The sequence below is a fragment of the Pleurodeles waltl genome, chromosome 10, assembly GCF_031143425.1.
Source record: "Pleurodeles waltl isolate 20211129_DDA chromosome 10, aPleWal1.hap1.20221129, whole genome shotgun sequence".
Classification (NCBI taxonomy): domain Eukaryota; kingdom Metazoa; phylum Chordata; class Amphibia; order Caudata; family Salamandridae; genus Pleurodeles; species Pleurodeles waltl.
In genome coordinates, this window is record NC_090449.1 from 2,159,896 (window position 1) to 2,186,810 (window position 26,915).

General features: G+C 48.2%; 1 protein-coding gene across 4 annotated transcripts in view; it reads left to right on the top strand.

Annotated features, from left to right (window-relative positions):
- Window positions 1–26,915, top strand: part of KDM5C (lysine demethylase 5C) — a 457,813-nt gene that overhangs the window by 303,158 nt on the left and 127,740 nt on the right. For all 4 annotated transcript variants that reach the window (XM_069209299.1, XM_069209300.1, XM_069209301.1 and 1 more), the window contains 4 exons: window positions 12,868–13,226; window positions 24,838–24,976; window positions 25,729–25,908; window positions 26,106–26,246. In XM_069209299.1, coding sequence (XP_069065400.1) covers window positions 12,868–13,226; window positions 24,838–24,976; window positions 25,729–25,908; window positions 26,106–26,246 — 819 coding nt within the window. The remainder of the gene's footprint in view (window positions 1–12,867; window positions 13,227–24,837; window positions 24,977–25,728; window positions 25,909–26,105; window positions 26,247–26,915) is intronic.

Genomic DNA, 26,915 nt, shown 5'->3' on the forward strand with positions numbered 1-26,915 from the left:
TCCCAGGCGTCGGGACTTTAGGTTCAAAGAGTCGCGGTCAGGGGAAGCCTCGGGATTCCCTCTGCAGGCGGCGCTGTGGGGGCTCAGGGGGGACAGGTTTTGGTACTCACAGTATCAGAGTAGTCCTGGGGTCCCTCCTGAGGTGTTGGATCGCCACCAGCCGAGTCGGGGTCGCCGGGTGCAGTGTTGCAAGTCTCACGCTTCTTGCGGGGAGCTTGCAGGGTTCTTTAAAGTTGCTGGAAACAAAGTTGCAGCTTTTCTTGGAGCAGGTCCGCTGTCCTCGGGAGTTTCTTGTCTTTTCGAAGCAGGGGCAGTCCTCCGAGGATGTCGAGGTCGCTGGTCCCTTTGGAAGGCGTCGCTGGAGCAGGATCTTTGGGAGACAGGCCGGTGAGTTTCTGGAGCCAAGGCAGTTGTCGTCTTCTGGTCTTCCGCTGCAGGGGTTTTCAGCTGGGCAGTCCTTCTTCTTGTAGTTGCAGGAATCTAATTTTCTAGGGTTCAGGGTAGCCTTTAAATACTAATTTTAAGGGCGTGTTTAGGTCTGGGGGGTTAGTAGCCTATGGCTAGTAGCCCTGAGGGTGGGTACACCCTCTTTGTGCCTCCTCCCAAGGGGAAGGGGTCACAATCCTAACCCTATTGGGGGAATCCTCCATCTGCAAGATGGAGGATTTCTAAAAGTTAGTCACTTCAGCTCAGGACACCTTAGGGGCTGTCCTGACTGGCCAGTGACTCCTCCTTGTTTTTCTCATTATTTTCTCCGGCCTTGCCGCCAAAAGTGGGGCCTGGCCGGAGGGGGCGGGCAACTCCACTAGCTGGAGTGTCCTGCTGGGTTGGCACAAAGGAGGTGAGCCTTTGAGGCTCACCGCCAGGTGTGACAATTCCTGCCTGGGGGAGGTGTTAGCATCTCCACCCAGTGCAGGCTTTGTTACTGGCCTCAGAGTGACAAAGGCACTCTCCCCATGGGGCCAGCAACATGTCTCGGTTTGTGGCAGGCTGCTAAAACTAGTCAGCCTACACAGATAGTCGGTTAAGTTTCAGGGGGCACCTCTAAGGTGCCCTCTGGGGTGTATTTTACAATAAAATGTACACTGGCATCAGTGTGCATTTATTGTGCTGAGAAGTTTGATACCAAACTTCCCAGTTTTCAGTGTAGCCATTATGGTGCTGTGGAGTTCGTGTTTGACAAACTCCCAGACCATATACTCTTATGGCTACCCTGCACTTACAATGTCTAAGGTTTTGTTTAGACACTGTAGGGGTACCATGCTCATGCACTGGTACCCTCACCTATGGTATAGTGCACCCTGCCTTAGGGCTGTAAGGCCTGCTAGAGGGGTGTCTTACCTATACTGCATAGGCAGTGAGAGGCTGGCATGGCACCCTGAGGGGAGTGCCATGTCGACTTACTCGTTTTGTCCTCACTAGCACACACAAGCTGGCAAGCAGTGTGTCTGTGCTGAGTGAGAGGTCTCCAGGGTGGCATAAGACATGCTGCAGCCCTTAGAGACCTTCCTTGGCATCAGGGCCCTTGGTACTAGAAGCACCAGTTACAAGGGACTTATCTGGATGCCAGGGTCTGCCAATTGTGGATACAAAAGTACAGGTTAGGGAAAGAACACTGGTGCTGGGGCCTGGTTAGCAGGCCTCAGCACACTTTCAATTGTAAACATAGCATCAGCAAAGGCAAAAAGTCAGGGGGCAACCATGCCAAGGAGGCATTTCCTTACAGGCATCCAAAGCCCCCCCTCATTCCACTTCCAGTGGTGGGGGTCCCCTTTGAAAGAGTGGGTGTGGACATAGTTGGTCCACTAGAACCTCCCACAGCCTCAGGAAATATGTACATCCTAGTAGTAGTGGATCATGCTACTAGGTATCCTGAAGCTATTCCCCTTAGGTCGACTACTGCCCCTGCAGTAGCCAAGGCCCTCATTGGTATCTTTACCAGAGTGGGTTTCCCTAAGGAGGTGGTTTCTGACAGAGGTACCAACTTCATGTCAGCATACCTCAAACACATGTGGAACGAGTGTGGAGTGACTTACAAATTCACTACACCCTACCATCCACAAACTAATGGCCTTGTTGAGAGATTCAACAAGACATTAAAGGGCATGATCATGGGGCTCCCAGAAAAACTCAAAAGGAGATGGGATGTCCTCCTGCCATGTCTGCTTTTCGCTTACAGAGATGTGCCTCAGAAGGGAGTAGGATTCTCACCCTTTGAACTTCTGTTTGGTCACCCTGTAAGGGGACCACTTGCTCTTGTTAAAGAAGGCTGGGAGAGACCTCTTCATGAGCCTAAACAAGACATAGTGGACTATGTACTTGGCCTTCGCTCCAGGATGGCAGAGTACATGGAAAAGGCAAGTAAAAACCTTGAGGCCAGCCAACAACTCCAGAAGTTGTGGTATGACCAAAAGGCTGCACTGGTTGAATTTCAACCAGGGCAGAAAGTCTGGGTTCTGGAGCCTGTGGCTCCCAGGGCACTCCAGGACAAATGGAGTAGCCCTTACCCAGTACTAGAAAGGAAGAGTCGGGTCACCTACCTGGTGGACCTGGGCACAAGCAGGAGCCCCAAGAGGGTGATCCATGTGAACCGCCTTAAGCTCTTCCATGACAGGGCTGATGTAAATCTGTTGATGGTAACAGATGAGGACCAGGAAGCTGAGAGTGAACCTCTCCCTGATCTCCTCTCATCAGACCCTAAAGATGGCTCAGTAGATGGAGTGATCTACTCAGACACCCTCTCTAGCCAACAGCAGTCTGACTGCAGGAAGGTCCTGCAACAGTTTGCTGAACTCTTTTTCCCTAACCCCTGGTCAGACACACCTGTGTACCCATGATGTGGACACAGGAGACAGCATGCCTGTCAAAAACAAAATATTTAGACAGTCTGACCAAGTTAAGGAAAGCATCAAGGTGGAAGTCCACAAGATGGTGGAATTGGGAGTAATTGAGTACTCTGACAGCCCCTGGGCTAGCCCAATGGTCTTAGTCCCCAAACCTCACACCAGAGAAGGAAAGAGAGAGATGAGGTTTTGTGTGGACTACAGAGGTCTCAACTCTGTCACCAAGACAGATGCCCATCCCATTCCTAGAGCTGATGAGCTAATAGACAAATTAGGGGCTGCCAAATTCTTAAGTACCTTTGACTTAACAGCAGGGTACTGGCAAATCAAAATGGCCCCTGGAGCAAAAGAAAAGACAGCATTCTCCACACCTGATGGGCATTATCAGTTCACTGTTATGCCCTTTGGTTTAAAGAATGCCCCTGCCACCTTCCAAAGGTTGGTGAATCAAGTCCTTGCTGGGCTGGAATCCTTTAGTGCAGCTTATCTTGATGATATTGCTGTCTTCAGCTCCACCTGGCAGGATCACCTGGTCCACCTGAAGAAGGTTTTGAAGGCTCTGCAATCTGCAGGCCTCTCTATCAAGGCATCCAAATGCCAGATAGGGCAGGGAACTGTGGTTTACTTGGGACACCTTGTAGGTGGAGGCCAAGTTCAGCCACTCCAGCCTAAGATCCAGACTATTCTGGACTGGGCAGCTCCAAAAACCCAGACTCAAGTCAGGGCATTCCTTGGCTTGACTGGGTACTGCAGGAGGTTTGTGAAGGGATATGGATCCATTGTGACAGCCCTCACAGAACTCACCTCCAAGAAAATGCCCAAGAAAGTAAACTGGACTGTAGAATGCCAACAGGCCTTTGACACCCTGAAACAAGCTATGTGCACAGCACCAGTTCTAAAAGCTCCAGATTACTCCAAGCAGTTCATTGTGCAAACAGATGCCTCTGAACATGGGATAGGGGCAGTTTTGTCCCAAACAAATGATGATGGCCTTGACCAGCCTGTTGCTTTCATTAGCAGGAGGTTACTCCCCAGGGAGCAGCGTTGGAGTGCCATTGAGAGGGAGGCCTTTGCTGTGGTTTGGTCCCTGAAGAAGCTGAGACCATACCTCTTTGGTACTCACTTCCTAGTTCAGACTGACCACAGACCTCTCAGATGGCTGATGCAAATGAAAGGTGAAAATCCAAAACTGTTGAGTTCCCCTACAGGGAATGGACTTTGTAGTGGAACACAGACCTGGGACTGCCCATGCCAATGCAGATGGCCTTTCCCGGTTCTTCCACTTAGAAAATGAAGACTCTCTTGGGAAAGGTTAGTCTCATCCTCTTTCGTTTGGGGGGGGGGGGGGGTTGTGTAAGGAAATGCCTCCTTGGCATGGTTACCCCCTGACTTTTTGCCTTTGCTGATGCTATGTTTTGAATTGAAAGTGTGCTGAGGCCTGCTAACCAGGCCCCAGCACCAGTGTTCTTTCCCTAACCTGTACTTTTGATTCCACAATTGGCACACCCTGGCACCCAGATAAGTCCCTTGTAACTGGTACCTCTGGTACCAAGGACCCTGATGCCAGGGAAGGTCTCTAAGGGCTGCAGCATGTATTATGCCACCCTAGAGACCCCTCACCCAGCACAGACACAATGCTTACCAGCTTGTGTGTGTTAGTGAGAACAAAATGGGTAAGTCGACATGGCACTCCCCTCAGGGTGCCATGCCAGCCTCACTGCCTATGCAGTATAGGTAAGACACCCCTCTAGCAGGCCTTACAGCCCTAAGGCAGGGTGCACTATACCATAGGTGAGGGTACCAGTGCATGAGCACTGTGCCCCTACAGTGTCTAAGCAAAACCTTAGACATTGTAAGTGCAGGGTAGCCATAAGAGTATATGGTCTGGGAGTCTGTTTTACACGAACTCCACAGCACCATAATGGCTACACTGAAAACTGGGAAGTTTGGTATCAAACTTCTCAGCACAATAAATGCACACTGATGCCAGTGTACATTTTATTGTAAAATACACCACAGAGGGCACCTTAGAGGTGCCCCCTGAAACTTAACCGACTATCTGTGTAGGCTGAATGGTTCCAGCAGCCTGCCACACTAGAGACATGTTGCTGGCCCCATGGGGAGAGTGCCTTTATCACTCTGAGGCCAGTAACAAAGCCTGCACTGGGTGGAGATGCTAACACCTCCCCCAGGCAGGAGCTGTAACACCTGGCGGTGAGCCTCAAAGGCTCACCCCTTTGTCACAGCACCGCAGGGCACTCCAGCTAGTGGAGTTGCCCGCCCCCTCCGGCCCGGCCCCCACTTTTGGCGGCAAGGCCGGAGAAAATAATGAGAATAACAAGGAGGAGTCACTGACCAGTCAGGACAGCCCCTAAGGTGTCCTGAGCTGAGGTGACTCTAACTTTTAGAAATCCTCCATCTTGCAGATGGAGGATTCCCCCAATAGGGTTAGGATTGTGACCCCCTCCCCTTGGGAGGAGGCACAAAGAGGGTGTACCCACCCTCAGGGCTAGTAGCCATTGGCTACTAACCCCCCAGACCTAAACACGCCCTTAAATTTAGTATTTAAGGGCTCTCCCTGAACCTAGAAACTAGATTCCTGAAACAACAAGGACTGCCTAGCTGAAAACCCCTGCAGAGGAAGACCAGAAGACAACAACTGCCTTGGCTCCAGAAACTCACCGGCCTGTCTCCTGCCTTCCAAAAGAACTCTGCTTCAGCGACGCCTTCCAAAGGGACCAGCGACCTCTGAATCCTCTGAGGACTGCCCTGCTTCGACGACGACAAGAAACTCCCGAGGACAGCGGACCTGCTCCAAAAAGACTGCAACTTTATCCAAAGGAGCAGCTTTAAAGAACCCTGCAATCTCCCCGCAAGAAGCGTGAGACTTGCAACACTGCACCCGGCGACCCCGACTCGGCTGGTGGAGAACCAACACCTCAGGGAGGACCCCCGGACTACTCTACGAATGTGAGTACCAAAACCTGTCCCCCCTGAGCCCCCGCAGTGCCGCCTGCAGAGGGAATCCCGAGGCTTCCCCTGACCGCGACTCTCTGAAACCTAAGTCCCGACGCCTGGAAAAGACCCTGCACCCGCAGCCCCCAGGACCTGAAGGACCGGACTTTCACTGCAGAAGTGACCCCCAGGAGTCCCTCTCTCTTGCCCAACTGGAGGTTTCCCCGAGGAAGCCCCCCCTTGCCTGCCTGCAGCGCTGAAGAGATCCCTTGATCTCTCATTGACTTCCATTGCGAACCCGACGCTTGTTCTAACACTGCACCCGGCCGCCCCCGCGCCGCTGAGGGTGAAATTTCTGTGTGGGCTTGTGTCCCCCCCGGTGCCCTACAAAACCCCCCTGGTCTGCCCTCCGAAGACGCGGGTACTTACCTGCTGGCAGACTGGAACCGGGGCACCCCCTTCTCTCCAATGAAGCCTATGCGTTTTGGGCACCACTTTGAACTCTGCACCTGACCGGCCCTGAGCTGCTGGTGTGGTAACTTTAGGGTTGCTCTGAACCCCCAACGGTGGGCTACCTTGGACCAAGAACTGAACCCTGTAAGTGTCGTACTTACCTGGTAAAACTAACAAAAACTTACCTCCCCCAGGAACTGTGAAAATTGCACTGTGTCCACTTTTAAAATAGCTATTTGTGAATAACTTGAAAAGTATACATGCAATTGAAATGATTCAAAGTTCCTAATGTACTTACCTGCAATACCTTTCAAACAAGATATTACATGTTAAATTTGAACCTGTGGTTCTTAAAATAAACTAAGAAAAGATATGTTCGATGGCATCTGTCGCTGTAGATACGCATGTTCTGCAATAGCTCGCCATCTGGTGTTGGGCCGGAGTGTTACAAGTTGTTTTTCTTCGAAGAAGTCTTTCGAGTCACGGGACCGAGTGACTCCTCCTTTTGTCTCCATTGCGCATGGGCGTCGACTCCATCTTCGATTGTTTTTTTTCCGCCATCGGGTTCGGACGTGTTCCTGTCGCTCCGAGTTTCGGAACAGAAAAAATAGTTAATTTCGGAAGATTTTCGTCGGTATTGTTGCGTTCGGGATCGGCGTACTTACATTCAACACCGCATCGAAGATCGAAGAGCTCCGGTGCCCTTCGGGGTAGTTTTTCGATCCTCCGTCGGGGCCTGGTCGGCCCGACCGCGTGCTGAGGAACGCCGATGGAACGGACCCCTTTCCGTTTCTGCCCCAAATGCCACAATAAATACCCCTACACAGACCAACACTTGGTCTGCAACCTGTGCCTGTCACCTGAGCACAGCGAAGACACCTGCGAGGCCTGTCGTGCGTTCCGGTCCCGAAAAACACTCCGAGACCGTCGAGCCAGAAGACTTCAAATGGCGTCCGCACCGACAGCCCGACGGGAGTTCGAGGAACAGGAAGAGGAAGGTACCTTCTCGATCCAAGACTCAGACTCCGAAGGATTCGACGATACACAAACCGTGAGTAAGACGTCGAAAACCACACAAAGAAACATTTACAAGGCCCAAGGGACGCCACTGCCACCAGGCCATGGCTCAACCCATAAAATCGGTGACCGACCGTCGGCACCGAAAAAGGCCCAAACGGTGCCGAGATCGTCCGACTCCGGTCGAGACACCGGCACGCAGCCTTCTCGGGACCGAGAAAGTGCTGGAGACAAGCCTCGACACCGAGATGCCGGTGTGGACACGGCTCGACGCCGAGACAGCGGCACCGAAACAGATCGACGCCGAGAGGTTTCGGCCCCGAAAAGAAAAAAAGTCACCTCGGAGCCGAAAAAACACGCAGACAAAGTTTCCACGCCGAAACAAACTGCAAGCGACCCAGCTTCAGGCTCTTATACAGAAGAGCACTCGCTAACCTCCCAAATGCAGAAGCATAGGTTTGAGGAAGAGCTACAAGCAACTGATGCGGACCATACGCAAAAGCGTATCTTCATTCAGCAGGGGACAGGAAAAATAAGCACCCTTCCCCCCATTAGGAGAAAGAGAAGGTTGGAGTTCCAGACGGAACAAGCACCACAACCAAAAGTGGTGAAAAGAGTTACACCACCACCCTCTCCTCCGCCCGTGATTAACGTTTCACCAGCACAAACGCCATCACACTCCCCAGCTCACACCACCATGAGCCAGGGTGACCAAGACCAGGACGCATGGGACCTATACGACGCCCCAGTGTCAGATAACAGCCCAGAGGCATACCCTACAAAACCATCTCCACCAGAAGACAGCACCGCGTACTCTCAGGTGGTGGCTAGAGCAGCACAATTTCACAACGTAAGCCTCCACTCAGAACAGGTCGAGGATGATTTCTTGTTCAACACACTCTCCTCCACCCACAGCTCCTACCAAAGCCTGCCTATGCTCCCTGGTATGCTCCGGCACGCAAAAGACATATTTAAGGACCCGGTCAAAAGTAGGGCAATCACACCAAGGGTGGAAAAAAAGTATAAGCCGCCTCCTACGGACCCGGCTTTCATCACAACACAGCTGCCACCAGACTCTGTTGTTGTAGGAGCAGCTAGGAAAAGGGCCAACTCTCACACATCTGGAGATGCACCACCCCCAGATAAAGAAAGCCGCAAGTTTGATGCAGCTGGTAAACGAGTCGCAGCACAAGCTGCAAACCAGTGGCGCATCGCGAACTCCCAGGCACTACTTGCGCGCTATGACAGAGCCCACTGGGACGAGATGCAACATCTCATTGAACATCTGCCCAAAGACTTCCAAAATAGGGCAAAACAAGTGGTTGAGGAGGGACAAGCCATCTCCAACAACCAGATCCGCTCCTCCATGGACGCTGCAGATACAGCTGCACGGACAATTAATACATCTGTAACTATCAGAAGGCATGCATGGCTCCGAACGTCTGGATTTAAACCAGAGATTCAACAAGCAGTTCTCAATATGCCTTTTAATGAAAAAGAACTGTTCGGTCCAGAAGTGGACACAGCGATTGAGAAACTCAAAAAAGATACGGACACTGCCAAAGCCATGGGCGCACTCTACTCCCCGCAGAGCAGAGGGAATTACAGCTCATTCCGTAAAACGCCCTTTCGAGGGGGGTTTCGGGGTCAAAGCACACAAGCCAGCACCTCACAAGCCACACCGTCCAGTTACCAAGGACAGTATAGAGGAGGTTTTCGGGGACAATATAGAGGAGGGCAATTCCCTAGAAATAGAGGAAGATTCCAAAGCCCCAAAACCCCTACTACTAAACAGTGACTCACATGTCACTCACCCCCTCCACACAACACCAGTGGGGGGACGAATAGGTCATTATTACACAGCATGGGAAAAAATAACTACAGACACTTGGGTTCTAGCAATTATCCAACATGGTTACTGCATAGAATTTCTACAGTTCCCTCCAAACATACCACCAAAAGCACAAAATTTAACAACACACCATTCCAATCTCCTAGAGATAGAAGTGCAGGCACTATTGCAAAAGAATGCAATCGAATTAGTGCCAAACACACAAATAAACACAGGAGTTTACTCACTGTACTTTCTGATACCAAAGAAGGACAAAACACTGAGACCAATCCTAGACCTCAGAGTAGTCAACACTTTCATCAAATCAGACCACTTCCACATGGTCACACTACAAGAAGTATTGCCATTGTTAAAGCTGCACGACTACATGGCAACTTTAGACCTCAAGGATGCTTATTTCCATATACCAATACACCCATCGCACAGGAAATACCTAAGGTTTGTATTCAAAGGAATACATTACCAATTCAAGGTACTGCCTTTCGGATTAACAACCGCACCAAGAGTCTTTACCAAATGTCTAGCGGTAGTCGCTGCACACATCAGAAGGCAGCAAATACATGTGTTCCCATATCTAGACGACTGGCTAATCAAGGCCCATTCGTTAATAGAGTGCTCAAATCACACAAATCATATCATACAAACCCTCTTCAAACTAGGGTTCACCGTCAATTTCACAAAATCAAAAATTCTGCCACGCAAGGTACAACAATACCTGGGAGCCATAATAGACACATCAAAAGGAGTAGCCACTCCAAGTCCACAAAGAATTCAAAATTTCAACACCATCATACAACGCATGTATCCAACACAAAAAATACAAGCAAAGATGGTATTACAACTCCTAGGCATGATGTCATCATGCATAGCCATTGTCCCAAACGCAAGACTGCACATGAGGCCCTTACAACAATGCCTAGCATCACAGTGGTCTCAAGCACAGGGTCACCTTCTAGATCTGGTGTTAATAGACCGCCAAACTTACCTCTCGCTTCTGTGGTGGAACAACATAAATTTAAACAAGGGGCGGCCTTTCCAAGACCCAGTGCCACAATACGTAATAACAACAGATGCTTCCATGACAGGGTGGGGAGCACACCTCGATCAACACAGCATACAAGGACAATGGAACGTACATCAAACAAAACTGCATATCAATCACCTAGAACTTCTTGCAGTTTTTCAAGCACTAAAAGCTTTCCAACCAATAATAGTTCACAAATACATTCTCGTCAAAACAGACAACATGACAACAATGTATTATCTAAACAAGCAGGGAGGGACGCACTCCACGCAGTTAAGCCTGTTAGCACAAAAAATTTGGCATTGGGCAATTCACAACCAAATTCGCCTAATTGCACAGTTTATACCAGGGATACAAAATCAACTCGCAGACAATCTCTCTCGAGATCACCAACAGGTCCACGAATGGGAAATTCACCCCCAAATACTGAACACTTATTTCAAACTCTGGGGAACACCTCAGATAGACTTGTTTGCGACAAGGGAGAACGCAAAATGCCAAAACTTCGCATCCAGATACCCACACAAACAATCCCAAGGCAATGCCCTATGGATGAACTGGTCAGGGATATTTGCTTACGCTTTTCCTCCTCTCCCTCTCCTTCCTTACCTGGTAAACAAACTCAGTCAAAGCAAACTCAAACTCATATTGATAGCACCAACTTGGGCAAGGCAACCCTGGTACATAACGCTGCTAGACCTATCAGTGGTACCCTGCATCAAATTGCCCAACAGGCCAGATCTGTTGACACAGCACAACCAAAAGATCAGACACCCAGATCCAGCATCGCTGAATCTAGCAATCTGGCTCCTGAAATCCTAGAATTCGGGCACTTACAACTTACCCAAGAATGTATGGAAGTCATAAAACAAGCAAGAAGGCCATCCACCAGGCACTGCTATGCAAGTAAATGGAAGAGGTTTGTTTGCTACTGCCATATTAATCAAATACAACCATTACACACAACTCCAGAACATGTAGTGGGTTACTTGCTTCACTTACAAAAATCTAACCTAGCTTTCTCTTCCATTAAGATTCACCTTGCAGCAATATCTGCATACCTGCAGACTACCTATTCAACTTCCCTATATAAAATACCAGTCATTAAAGCATTCATGGAGGGCCTTAGGAGAATTATACCACCAAGAACACCACCTGTTCCTTCATGGAACCTAAATGTTGTCCTAACTAGACTTATGGGTCCACCATTTGAACTCATGCACTCCTGCGACATACAGTTCCTAACCTGGAAGGTGGCATTTCTCATCGCCATTACTTCCCTGAGAAGAGTAAGCGAGATTCAGGCGTTTACTATACAGGAACCTTTTATACAACTACACAAAAATAAAGTCGTCCTAAGGACCAATCCTAAATTTTTGCCAAAGGTTATTTCACCGTTCCATCTAAATCAAACAGTGGAACTTCCGGTGTTCTTTCCACAGCCAGATACCGTAGCCGAAAGGGCACTACATACATTAGATGTCAAAAGAGCATTAATGTATTACATTGACAGAACAAAGAACATCAGAAAGACTAAACAACTCTTTATTGCATTTCAAAAACCTCATGCAGGAAACCCAATTTCAAAACAAGGTATAGCCAGATGGATAGTTAAATGCATCCAAATCTGCTACCTTAAAGCTAAACGACAGCTGCCCATTACACCAAAGGCACACTCAACCAGAAAGAAAGGTGCTACCATGGCCTTTCTAGGAAACATCCCAATGCAAGAAATATGTAAGGCAGCCACATGGTCTACGCCTCACACATTCACCAAGCACTACTGTGTAGACGTGTTATCCGCACAACAAGCCACAGTAGGTCAAGCTGTATTAAGGACATTATTTCAGACTACTTCCACTCCTACAGGCTGATCCACCGCTTTTGGGGAAATAACTGCTTACTAGTCTATTGCAGAACATGCGTATCTACAGCGACAGATGCCATCGAACTGAAAATGTCACTTACCCAGTGTACATCTGTTCGTGGCATCAGTCGCAGTAGATTCGCATGTGCCCACCCGCCTCCCCGGGAGCCTGTAGCAGTTTGGAAGTTACCTTCAATTATTTATATATGTATCATCTCAACCTTAAATAAGTGCATACTTCGTCACTCCATTGCATGGGCACTATTACTACAATTCAACTCCTACCTCACCCTCTGCGGGGAAAAACAATCGAAGATGGAGTCGACGCCCATGCGCAATGGAGACAAAAGGAGGAGTCACTCGGTCCCGTGACTCGAAAGACTTCTTCGAAGAAAAACAACTTGTAACACTCCGGCCCAACACCAGATGGCGAGCTATTGCAGAACATGCGAATCTACTGCGACTGATGCCACGAACAGATGTACACTGGGTAAGTGACATTTTCATTTTCTATACAAAACCTATTGGCTGGATTTGTCTCTGTGTACCTCATTTATTGTCTGTGTATGTACAACAAATGCTTAACACTACTCCTTGGATAAGCCTACTGCTCGACCACACTACCACAAAATAGAGCATTAGTATTATCTATTTTTACCACTATTTTACCTCTAAGGGGAACCCTTGGACTCTGTGCATGCTAGTCCTTACTTTGAAATAGCACATACAGAGCCAACTTCCTACAGCCATGTTCCCAAGTAAGACTTTTACTAATCAAGTGTGTTACTAGTGCTACTTTGGAAGGTACGAGGTTTGGTCTTTTCCTCAAAGATCGGTGCTGGTGTTGTCTCTGCAGGACTTGTTGGAGAAGGTGGAAGTGTTCCAGGGCCAAGTGCAGCAGGCCCTGAAGGAGCTGCCCCTCCGCGCCTCGCAGCTGCAGGACTTGATTGAGCGGGGTGGCCGGCTGGGGGTGGACACCCCAGAGATGGGCCTCCTGCAGCAGCAGGTGCGGCAGGCCGAGTGGCAGGACGAGGTGAAGAAGGCGCTGACCTCGCCGGCGGAGCAGGTGACGCTAGACGTGCTGCGTTCCTTGCTGGAAGCGGGGTGCAGTGTGGTGCAGAGTGCAGCGGTGGAGAAGGCTATGGGAGAGCTGCAGGACCTGCTCACCATCTCGCAGCGCTGGGAGGAGAAGGCCGAGATGTGCCTCGAGGCCAGGTGAGCAGCAGTATGCTCTGAGTGTTTGCATGTGCCCTGTTCTCTGTTCTCTGTGCTTCTGCCTTCTGGTTTCCTTGCTCTGTTTGTTTGCTTGCTATTCCACACCTCTTTACAGTTATAAGCTGCTCTACTGCCTCTGTCGATCTGTCATATCTGCCCACATCCTCTTGAGTTTCACCCATCTTATTTGCTCCATTGGGCTGTTCTAGGTCTCGCCTCTCAGACCACGTGGTTGTAAAAGACCTATTGTGAACATCCACTCACTTACAGCCCATCTATTGGTTGGCTTAATTGTCACTCAAATACATTTACTTGCTTATCGCAGACTTGCCTTCCTCTTTATCCCCATCTCATGGAAAACAGACTCTTCAGGATCCTTTTGATTGGCTGACTTGTACCTTTCCAATGCATGTTTTTTCTGGCTCTCTGGTATGCTGTTTCCCCCTCAATATATCCTTTTTTCTCCCAGTGATGTAATGTGCCCATCCCCTCCCTTCTTGTCTGTAAAAGCACAGCAACAGGGTTATTTTTTCTGGTGTATGGATGGAGAGCAGACATAAAGGGTAGTTTTCTGTTTGATATCCTGCATTCCACATCTTGTATGAAAGCACAAGATTTGTCACAAAACCTTTAATGGCACTGGGGGAAGGGAGGGGCATCTGCTGCATGAGCCAGCTGGCGTCTGACTGAGAAGGTGTACTTAGCATGACATTTCACCTGGAGGCCCCTAAATCTGCTCCCTGGGTTGCTGCAAAGCAGCAGTTGCTGAATTCTGTACAACATAAATTGGGCCTTGGCAAGTGTTTCCCTTGACATTGACACTACTTATTGTTTTTTAAATCCTACACATATTTTCCTGATTGAAAAGCATTTAAAAAAAAACATGCAATTTAATAAGAATGCAAACTTATTCCGTGAACAGTTTTGAGATGCTGGATAATGTCTACTTTGCCTCTAGTATTTTGAAATACTTAATGTTCGATGGCATATGTTGCTGCAGATACACATGTTTGGCACAGTCCGCTGCCTGGTGTTGGGCTCGGAGTATTACAAGTTGTTTTTCTTCGAAGAAGTCTTTTTGGTCACGGGACCGAAGGACTCCTCCCTCCTCGGCTCCATTGCGCATGGGCGTCGACTCCATCTTAGATTGTTTTTTTCCGCTGTCTGGTTCGGACGTATTCCTTTTCGCTCCGTGTTTCGGTTCGGAAAGTTAGTCAGAATCTCGGAAGAAAGCGTCGGTATTGTTCCGATCGGTATCGGGATAGTTAGGTACATCGACACCGATCATCGGAAGACTTTGGGGTAGTTTCGATCCCCCATCGGGGCCTGGTCGGCCCGACCGCGTGCGACATCGAAGCCGATGGAACGGACCCCGTTTCGTTTCTGCCCAAAATGTCACAGTAAGTATCCTTATACAGATCAGCACTTGGTCTGTAACTTGTGCTTGTCCCCCGAGCACAAGGAGGATACCTGTGAAGCCTGTCGAGCCTTCCGGTCCAGAAAAACACTCCGGGACCGAAGAGCCAGGCGTCAACAAATGGCGTCCACGTCGACAAAACAACGTTTCGACGAGGAAGAGGAAACATTCTCGGTTCCGGAATCAGAATCCGGAGACTCTGACGTCGAACAGCAACAAACTGTGAGTAAGACGTCAAAGTAAATCCATCGACAAACCGAAAGCCCAGGGGACGCCACTGCCAACAGGCCATGGCTCGACCCATAAAGCAGGCGACCCGTCGAAGGCGCCGAAAAAGGGCACGCCCATAGCGAAGACACCCGACTCCGGTCGAGGGACCGCCATGGAGCAACCTCGGAGCCGAGAAAGCGGCTCCGAGAGACAAAAACAAAATACCGGCACCGAAAAACATCGGCACCGAGAATCCATGCCGAAAGGAACAAAAATTCTGTCGGTGCCGAAACCGAAAAAAGATTCTCTCTCGGCGCCGAAAAATACCACACCTTCATCCTACTCAGAGGAACAAGGAATGAGTGGCCAAATGCACAGATTTGGACAAGAGCTCCAAAGTGTAGAATCGGACTACACACAAAAGAGACTGTACATCCAGCAAGACACAGGGAAGATATCAACCCTTCCCCCAATCATGAGGAAAAGAAGGATCGGACTTCCAAAGGATGACGCACAACCACAAGCCAAAGTGGTTAAAAAAGTCACGCCTCCGCCCTCTCCACCACAGGCATCGCCGGCACAAACACCGCCACAAATGCACTCACCAGCGCAAACTACCATAAGTCATGACGATCAGGATCAAGACGCTTGGGACCTGTATGACACCCCAGTGCCGGACAATGATCCCGAGTCATACCCCACAAAGCCGTCACCGCCAGAGGACAGTACCTCATACTCGCAACTGGTGGCTAGGGCAGCAGAATTCCACAATGTCCAACTGCATTCCGATCCTATAGAGGATGATTTTTTATTTAACACCCTCTCGGCTACACACAGCCAATATCAATGTCTCCCAATGCTACCAGGGATGTTACGGCACGCAAAACAAATTTTTGAAGAGCCCGTAAAATCAAGAGCCATCACCCCAAGGGTGGATAAGAAATACAAACCACCACCCACAGACCCAGTGTTTATTACTTCGCAGTTACCACCTGACTCCGTGGTAGTAGGGGCAGCTCGCAAGAGAGCAAATTCACATACATCTGGCGACGCCCCACCTCCGGACAAAGAAAGCCGAAAATTTGATGCGGCAGGGAAAAGAGTAGCATCACAGGCAGCCAACCAGTGGCGCATCGCAAATTCACAAGCGCTGCTGGCCAGATATGACCGCGCACACTGGGACGAGATGCAACTTCTCGTAGACCATCTTCCCCAGGAATACCAAAAAAGGGCGCAGCAAATAGTGGAAGAGGGACAAACGATCTCAAACAATCAAATCCGCTCTTCACTAGACGCAGCCGATACTGCAGCAAGAACAGTCAACACTGCTGTCACCATAAGGAGACACGCTTGGCTACGCACTTCAGGCTTCAAACCTGAAATCCAGCAGGCTGTCCTTAATATGCCCTTCAACGAGAAACAACTGTTTGGCTCTGAAGTGGATACAGCCATTGAAAAACTTAAAAAGGACACAGACACGGCCAAGGCCATGGGCGCACTCTACTCCCCGCAGAGCAGAGGCTCTTTCAGAAAAACTCCATTTAGAGGGGGGTTTCGTGGCCAACCCACAGACACCACCAGCCAACAAACAAGAACCACACCATATCAGGGTTCCTTCCAAAGGGGAGGTTTCAGGGGATATCGGGGGGGTCAATTCCCAAGGAGTAGGGGAAGATTCCAGACTCCAAAAACACCTCCACCTAAACAGTGACTTTCAAGTCACGCAACCCCTTCACTCAACACCAGTGGGGGGAAGACTAAGCCAATTCTACCAATCTTGGCAACAGATTACAACAGACAATTGGGTATTAGCAATAATCCAACATGGCTATTGCATAGAATTCCACAACTTCCCACCAAACATCCCCCCCAAAACACGCAAAATGTCACCACAACATTTAGAACTTTTAGGACTAGAAGTTCAAGCACTACTGCAAAAGGATGCAATAGAGTTAGTACCAGTACAACAAAAAAACACAGGAGTTTACTCCCTGTACTTTCTAATTCCAAAAAAAGACAAAACATTAAGACCAATATTAGATCTCAGGACACTAAATACCTACATCATATCGGACAATTTTCACATGGTCACACTACAAGACATCATTCCACTGCTCAAACAGCAAGATTACATGACCACATTAGACCTAAAGGATGCGTACTTTCATATACCAATACACCCTTCTCACAGAAAGTACCTACGGTTCGTATTCAAAGGAATACATTACCAATTCAAGGTGTTGCCATTCGGAATAACAACTGCACCAAGAGTGTTCACAAAATGTCTAGCAGTAGTAGCAGCACACATCAGGAGACAACAGATACATGTGTTCCCTTACCTAGACGATTGGCTAATCAAGACCAACACAGTAAAAAAATGCGCAAACGACACCACATTTGTCATACAAACCCTTCACAAACTGGGGTTTTCCATCAACTATACAAAATCACACCTAGAACCGTGTCAAACACAACAATATCTAGGAGCAACCATCAACACATCAAAAGGAATTGCCACTCCAAGTCCACAAAGAGTGCAGGCATTCCACAAGGTAATAAGTGCTATGTTTCCAAACCAAAAGATACAAGCAAAACATGTGCTAAAACTTCTAGGCATGATGTCATCATGCATAGCCATTGTCCCAAACGCAAGACTACACATGCGACCCTTACAACAGTGTCTAGCATCACAATGGTCACAGGCACAGGGTCAACTTCAAAATCTGGTGTTGGTAGACCGCCAAACATACCTCTCGCTTCTATGGTGGAACAGCAAAAATTTAAACAAAGGGCGGACATTTCAGGACCCAGTGCCTCAATACGTTATAACAACAGATGCTTCCATGACAGGGTGGGGAGCACACCTCAATTACCACAGCATTCAAGGACAATGGGATATACACGAAACAAAATTTCATATCAATTACCTAGAACTGTTAGCAGTATTTCTAGCGTTAAAAGCCTTCCAACCCATAATAACACACAAATACATTCTTGTCAAAACGGACAACATGACAACAATGTATTATTTAAACAAACAAGGAGGAACACACTCAACACAATTGTGCCTCCTAACACAAAAAATTTGGCAGTGGGCGATTCACAACAACATTCGCCTAATAGCACAATTTATTCCAGGAATACAAAACCAACTAGCAGACAACCTTTCGCGAGACCACCAACAAGTCCACGAATGGGAAATTCACCCCCAAGTTCTGAACAAGTACTTTCAAATTTGGGGAACACCCCAGATAGATTTGTTCGCAACAAAAGAAAACTCAAAATGCCAAAACTTCGCATCCAGGTACCCACACCGCGAATCACAAGGCAATGCTCTATGGATGAGTTGGTCAGGGATATTTGCGTACGCTTTTCCCCCCTCTCCCTCTCCTTCCATATCTAGTAAACAAGTTGAGTCAAAACCAACTCAAACTCATACTGATAGCACCCACATGGGCAAGACAACCTTGGTATACAACTCTACTAGACCTTTCACTAGTACCGCATGTCAAACTACCCAACAGGCCAGATCTGTTAACACAACACAAACAACAGATCAGGCATCCAAACCCAGCATCATTGAATCTGGCAATTTGGCTCCCGAAATCCTAGAATTCGGACACTTAGACCTCACACAAGAATGCATGGAGGTCATAAAACAAGCTAGAAAACCTTCCACTAGACACTGCTATGCATCTAAGTGGAAAAGATTTGTTTACTACTGCCATGCCAATCAAATACAACCATTACATGCCTCTACTAAAGACATAGTAGGATACTTACTACATTTGCAAAAAGCAAATCTCGCTTTTTCATCTATAAAAATACACCTCGCAGCAATATCTGCTTACCTACAAACTACTCATTCATCGTCTCTATTTAGAATACCAGTTATTAAAGCATTCATGGAAGGGCTAAAAAGAATTATACCACCAAGAACACCACCAGTTCCTTCATGGAATCTTAACATCGTCTTAACAAGACTCATGGGTCCACCTTTCGAACCCATGCATTCCTGTGAAATGCAATATCTAACCTGGAAGGTCGCATTTCTCATTGCAATCACATCCCTCAGAAGAGTAAGTGAAATACAGGCATTTACCATACAAGAACCATTTATTCAAATACACAACAATAAAATAGTTCTAAGAACAAATCCAAAATTTCTGCCAAAAGTAATCTCACCATTCCATTTAAATCAAACAGTAGAATTGCCAGTGTTCTTCCCACAACCAAATTCTGTGGCTGAAAGGGCACTACATACATTAGACATCAAAAGAGCACTAATGTATTACATTGACAGAACAAAGCTAATCAGAAAAACAAAACAACTGTTCATAGCTTTTCAAAAACCACACATAGGAAATCCAATCTCTAAACAAGGCATTGCTAGATGGATAGTCAGATGCATTCAAACATGCTATCTTAAAGCCAAAAGAGAATTGCCTATTACCCCAAAGGCACACTCAACCAGAAAGAAAGGTGCTACAATGGCCTTTCTAGGAAACATTCCTATGAGCGAAATATGTAAGGCTGCAACCTGGTCTACGCCTCATACGTTTACTAAACACTACTGTGTAGACGTACTAAATGCACAACAAGCTACAGTGGGCCAAGCTGTACTAAGAACATTATTCCAAACTACTTCAACTCCTACAGGCTAAACCACCGCTTTTAGGGGAGGTAACTGCTTTATAGTCTATGCCAAACATGTGTATCTGCAGCAACATATGCCATCGAACTGAAAATGTCACTTACCCAGTGTACATCTGTTCGTGGCATTAGTCGCTGCAGATTCACATGTACCCTCCCACCTCCCCGGGAAGCCTGTAGCCGTTTAGAAGTAGATCATAAATCTTAAACATCTGAACATTTGTAAATAATTATTAGAAACTCTTATCGTACATACATATTCACTCCATTGCATGGGCACTATTTATACCAAACAACTCCATCCTCACCCTCTGCGGGGAAAACAATCTAAGATGGAGTCGACGCCCATGCGCAATGGAGCCGAGGAGGGAGGAGTCCTTCGGTCCCGTGACCAAAAAGACTTCTTCGAAGAAAAACTTGTAATACTCCGAGCCCAACACCAGGCAGCGGACTGTGCCAAACATGTGAATCTGCAGCGACTAATGCCACGAACAGATGTACACTGGGTAAGTGACATTTTCATTATACTTCAGACCAACAGTGGCAAAATGAGCGGCTCAGCAGTCGCATTATGAAGGCGAGACCTGCTGTCTTTGCCCCTGTCACTATCTTGTAGGATTCTCAATCTCCTGTCAGCTCTGCGGGATACACCAGTCTGTTGTGCACCTCTCACTCTTGGAAGCACCGCCACCTTTTGTCACTTTTAGTAAGTGGTACAATTAATCGCAATCTTAGTATTATTGATACTTTTAAGCTACTCAGTTTGCATTTCATGCAGCTTATATCACCTGTTGTTTCAGTGCCATGTATTTGACAGCTGCGGTAAGAACAGACGCAGGAAGTACCTTTCGTACATAAGCTCTGCCTTTCACCAGATTATATGAGTTAGTTTAGCGTTGAGGGAACATTCATTGGCGGACTCCAGAGGTCTGCTCTGTCGCGCTGACCGCCTTCTCTACTGCTGTGCGTGTAGTGTACATGGCCTCTAACTGTAAAGCTTCGACTCACTTTGAAGGACTTTGGAGAGTATTCTTACCCTCCAACCCCTCCAGTTCTACACGCAGACCTCCAACTCTGTCGCCAGGTGCAGATTTTGTGTCGCTCTAGGAGCCGGAGAAGGGTTCCAAGCTGTGCCTTCCTCTGCTTCGTCACCTGCCGTTTTTCACTGTTTTCCATGCGCTGCAGGGTGCTGGTTTATCACGTCGTCTCTGGATTTCAACAGGTTGCCCTTGGCAATTTCATTTTATTTCAGACACTGTTGGAAAATTCTATTCCATTTTGTCAATTCTTGTCCTTTATTCTGCGTACCTCTATTCTGTGTGCCTGTTAAATGGTTTGCTTAAATGCTGCTTCGTTGGTGTGTTCTGTCCATTTCTGTCCCTGCATGCTTGAGCTGCTTAAGAACTTAATATAAGTTACTTTAATGACACCCCTAGACTAGAGCTGAGGCAAGCTTTCGATTTCCCACTACCACATGAACCTCAGGGAAGCTTCCCTTGAGCTTAAAGGTTCCATCTCTTTTATACTGGGGACATCACAAGTCCATCTTTGAGAAAGGATCAAGAATGCCCGTCGCAATCAGTAGCCCCTTGGCTCACCTCCGGCTTTCATAATTAGGATAGACCTTGACACCTCATGTGCCGCTGATGACGTCCACAGTCAGACGGCTGTTTCTTTGTGCCTCCCTCCTTTCCAATCAACCACCATTCTTTCTTTGTTGTACAAAATGTTCTTTCAATGTTTTACAAAAAAATAGGGATGGTGATTCATTCATACCTGCTCATAACTTTCATTTTTGTACTGGGCATACTTGGAGCAGATTAATGCCAGCCAACAGGATGCTTAACGTGACAATGCTGGTCACTTAGTATTGCAAAGTCTGTTCTGCCCATGTAATCTTGCTTGATTTTTATTTTTTTTGCTTGTGACTACCGGGTTGGTGGAATTTTACTGTCATTCAGTCTCACTGACAGTAAATTTACAGTACATGGACCTGAGGGTGCTAACCCCACCTTTTAAGATGAGACCTCTACCTCTCAGCTAGGGTAGATCTCTAACCTGATCTCATGTGAACACGTGTGCAGGCTGTACATGTAGGACCACAGTCTTGTGCAGCCTGGTATTGCTGCACAGGTAGTCTGCCACAAGAGGGACACTTCAGGGATCGGTACTAGGCTGGTGTGGGTGCTTAAACTGTATTACACATTATTGGTCAGTTCTGCACTAAATCAGTTTTGTGTTACTTGGTCCTACAGTGTCCAGCAAGGTATCAATCTAGGGGGAAACGTGCCTGGAGTGTAAATTTACAGTCCCTAACGTCCCTACACTTCTTACGACACTTCCAGATTTGTCATATTTCTCTGGCTTAGCTCATAACTTGATTCTAGACCGTTGTGTCCCCTTACGGGCCAAGTTAATTATTCTGCAGACCAGTGAGACGATGAAAGGCCTCCCTGTCCAACAGTCATTAACAGTGCTTGATCCTGTTCCTGTGAAAGTAAGATCTGTTAATTAGCTTGTCACTGCACCCGAGCTGGGACAGTCCAAGCCCACAGAAACCAAGCAGGAGGGGCCAGATCTCTGAAGCCCAACACAGGACCTGCTCGCCTCTGAAGTGTTGGTGGGAAAAGGATCAGGCAGTTGTTGGCTAAGACTCCCAGGAGAGGTGTTTCTACAGACGACTGGGAGCCTGCTCTATTGGAATCTCCCAGAATGCTGTGCAGGAGGCAGCGGTGGAAAGAAGCAAAGAAGGTGCCTGGCATTGAGAACTTTCTACTTAAACCGCTGCAGACAGATTAAAGGACACTGGGCCTGGGAGCAACATTGGTTAAAGAATGCCTAGCTGGAAGGAGAAGACACCTGATGCCCCTGCAAGGCTGAACTGAGGCACTTTGACTCCAGCTGGCCTCTGATGAGGATGGGTCCCTACAGGGCCAGTTGCGCTGGCCACCTTCTCCCATCCCCCCCCCCCCCCCCCCCCCAGAACAGTTTGCAGAATGGACATTCGAGGGGACTCTGGAGGGTTCGCGTGAGGCTTCTGTGGGCTGGTCATAAAGGTGCTCTGCAAGACCGGCCAAGCCATGGAGCCTGGGGAAGTTCTGCTAACACTAGCAAGATGCTCCCCCAGCAGGATAGTGCACTAGTAGCCCAGGCAGAGAACCGGTCTGGTGTAGGGAGACCTAAAACCAAAATCCCACAAAAGACACCCTTTAGAGGCCAGGAGGCCACCTGAAGCGACTGCCACTGACAGGGCTTGCCACAGGGAGAAAATGAGTCTATAATCAGAATCTGTCACAGGAGCCTAAGAGGTCAGCTCTGGAGACTGATCTCAAAAATGGTTTTAGTGCTTCGCTATGAAGTATCAAAATCCCCACAGGGTGCCAAACCCCTGGGACGTAGCGCTGTATTCACTATTTACTTTTACTGTGTTGGTGAAGGGAGAATGTGAAGGACCCCGCAAATGCTCCTAGCCCTGGGGGACCCTATGTCCATGAGCACACAAGTGTACAGTCCAGGGACCGCATCCCCTAGGGCAGAGGAGAAATGTGGCCAGGTGCATTGCCTGCCCCTGTATAGAGTGGGGGGGGGTGCTGACAAGGCCTCCTTGAAACTTTGATGCCCCTGCCTGCTGCTTGAAGCTAAGAACACAGGTTGGCTCCTGCAGCTGCAGAGATAAGAATTGCTGGCTTCTGCACAGTGCCAAAGTAACGGTACTGTGGGGAGCCCTCTAGGCTGCTGGGGCGTGGGCTCCCCTCGCTGTCGCTGCCAGTGTCTGAGCCTGGGTACCCCATAGGAGGACAGTGACAGCTGGGCAACAAGAGAAATGCATCTCAAAGCTGCCCAAAAGAAAGAAATGAAGAGCAGAGACGCAAAGTTAAAGGAATACAACAGAGAAGCTGTTCATTTCCTATTCATGGCCGGGCCATAGATTGCCCCATAAGCCCTTGTCGGGGGCCTAATTTGCATTTATTTCTTTGCGGTGCCCCAGAATGGAATGGGGCACTACCAACAGTATTGTGGGAGACGAGAGGAGGCAGCAGCCCCCCAGAAATTGCCACCAAAACTAGCCCTAAGAGAGACTGGTATAGTTATGCAGCTGGGAAAGGTTTTGCTCACATTCTGAGCGCTCCCTAAGCCTGTGCTTTTACTCGTGAGCTGAGGAAGGCAGGGACCTCAATTGGTGTGTCCTGGAGCAGCAGTAGCAGCTTACAAAATGTAAAAATAAGAGACTGGGGTACAAGCTTTTAATTTCAACCCAATTTAGGACCCACTAAGGGTATAACATGACACAAGGATGTCACTAAAGGTATTTCCATCTACCTGATTGTACCTACTTGCAATTTAAAGCACAGTATTTCATAGTGTGTGTATATTACAAAATACCTTTTCTTCTTAAAAGAAAAGGTACAGGCTTGTCAATTTTTCGAGTGTTGTGTCCCAACGAGCTGGGGCTACTAGCTCACACCAGTGCCTCTGAGTAGGCCTTGGACTGCTCAGCTTCTCTACTCTGAGACACTCAAGTGTTACAGTGGAGTACTTGGTTCCTAGTCAAGACAATTGCTGATTTGTCAGTGAATAGCTCTCGTCCTTTGTTACACTGGGAATTGAATGGGGTCCTAGAAGTGTGGTACAGAAGCACGGATCAATCCTAGTGTGGAACCTTGACCATGTTCAGGATACCAGCACTCCTCGGATATTGTATTCACTTCAGTAAATCAGTAACAAGGTTAACAATGGATCCGTTTTCAGATTTAGTTTCTATTTGCAATGGAAGATTGTGTAAAGATTATGGTCTGGGGTGTTTATTACAGCGCCACTGGAAATAGTTTTTTGGCAATCAGAGAAGCGAGGAAGTTAACTCGAAAACCGAACACATCTGTATCTTAGGGGGCTATGCCACCGTTGCAGGATCATTAACCCATCAGTCTGCAAAGACCAGGCTCAGTACTAGTCCAGGGTGGATCCAGGGATGGTGCCGTGAGAGCACTACTAATCAGCCAACATATGTTTCGGTCCTCTCAGGACTTCAAGGCCAACATGTGCAGTGAGTAACTATTCCACAAAGAAACTCTGGAGTGCTATAAAATAGGTTGAAATAATATATTGAGATAAAACATTGACAGTTATGGTTGTCTATATTGTTATAGCCATATGTATGGCTTGGTGTTAAAAATGTATGTGGAACAAGGTGTAAAAACAGAACTAACCAAACCCTGCATCAGACGTGATGTCGTTGCTAAGCCAATCTGCCCTCCCTTCCTTGCATTCCAACCTCTTCCCACTCTCCCATCATTTCTTCCTACATTCCTACTTACAACTTTTCTGTTCCAGGCAGAAGCACCCTCCTGCCACTCTGGAGACCATAATCAAGGAGGCAGAGACCATCCCTGTGCACCTTCCGAACATCCTGGCCCTGAAGGAAGCCTTGACCAAAGCTCAAGCCTGGATTGCCGACATGGAGGAAATCCAGGTTAGCGAGAGCTGTCAATGAAAGGCTCTGTTCAGCACAAGCCTAGATGAGACTTGAATGGTGGTCCTTTGATGTCATGGGTTGCCGCAGCCGGGGGGTGGGGTGGGCGCATTGACATCACGGGCTGCGGAGCCAGAGGGCTGAAGAGTTGGGGCCTGGTGGGGGGGGGTCTTGGCGTCACGGGCTGCTGGAGCCGGAAGGCTAAGGGACTGCCCTTTCGTGTCATTGGCCACTGAAGGATGGGTCCGTATGTCCAGTGCATGTTGTGATGGCTGAGTGGGGGCCTTGATGTAATGGGCTGCAACAGCCAGAGGCCCAGGGACCGGCCCTTGGTGTTAGACAATGGATATGTGCAGTGATGAACTTTCAAGCGGGCTTCTGGTGGTAGAGTGAACATGGGTGGTGATGCCCCCGAATGCCTGCTTGCAGTAGGCTCAACTGATTGATCTTGATGAAAGGGTTGTGTCAAAAGGGGACAGCGGTGACCTGAGTTGACTGCCGTGCTGGGCTGAGGGTACATACATGCATGCATGCATGCATGCATGCATGCATGCATACCTGAATGATCTGGCAAGAATGGAGGTGGTCGTGTCACCTGGGAATACTGCTAGCAGGGGAATAGGCTCTACAAGATGACCTGGAGTCTGGTTTGTGCGGAAGGGCTCAGATGAATCTGAATGGCTGACTGGGAACGATCCTTTGAAGTAGGAAGCTTTAGGCCTTTCCTTTTGTCTTTCACCTGCTTCTCGTAGAATGGTGACCACTATCCGTGCCTTGATGACCTGGAGGGGCTTGTAGCAGTAGGACGAGATCTCCCCGTCCGGATAGAAGAACTCCGGCAGTTGGAGGTGCAGGTGACCACTGCACATTCATGGAGAGAGAAGGCCACCAAAACGTTCCTGAAGAAGAATTCTTGCTACACGTTACTCGAGGTACTATAAGAAAAGCCTGTTCTGCCGTGTACATCGCTCATGGCTGCCGGAAGCCCCCTTCCAGCTGCCAGACTGCTCGCACTTGCTGCATCGCCGCATTTTTCCCTTTTAATGCCAACTCCTGCAGCACCGCCCTGCCTGTTACTTCCACCGCTCGGAGTTCCTAGAGGCTTTAATTCTTCATGATTTTCCCACAGGTGCTGTGCCCGTGTGCTGACGCGGGCTCCGACAGTATTAAGAGAGCCAAATGGAAACAAGAGAAAGAGTTTGGTGTGTATAAATCAGACACCGAAGGCCTCGGACTGTCTGCTCAGGACCTCCGAGACCCTGGCTCTGTGGTGAGTGCTTTCTTTTTGTTTGTGGGTACAGTGATGGGCTCAGCTGTACTGTAGTCACCCAAGCCAGGGGATCTGTACCGTTCATGGTGATTCATATGCTCTGCATTATCCGGTCCTGCTTTTTAATGACTAGGTCTCTGAGAGTTTGTTACGAATCGCTTTTCGTTCCTGATTTGCCATCTGGCTGTCTGGAAATCTTGACTGCTGCAAAGGCGTCTACGTTGTGATGAACTTGCAGGATACTTGAAGCTGCCCACGATTGCCAATGAGGTGTTGAAATTGTGTTTGATCAGGCTGTTTTTGGGTTTATAGATTCAAGAACAGGTAATCTATTTGGGGGAATTTGAAGTTGGTGAAGGAAACTCATTATATAGTGTACCACAATATGGTGTACTGTGCAGAGTCAAGTATCCCAAAACAGCGGGTTCGATGGCATCTGTCGCTGTAGATACACATGGTATGCATTAGCTCGCCATCTGGTGTTGGGTCGGAGTGTTACAAGTTGTTTTTCTTCGAAGAAGTGTTTTCGAGTCACGGGACCGAGTGACTCCTCCTTCTGTGCTCATTGCGCATGGGCGTCGACTCCATCTTCGATTGTTTTCTTTCCGCCATCGGGTTCGGACGTGTTCCTGTCGCTCCGAGTTTCGGAACGGAAAGATAGCTGAAAAC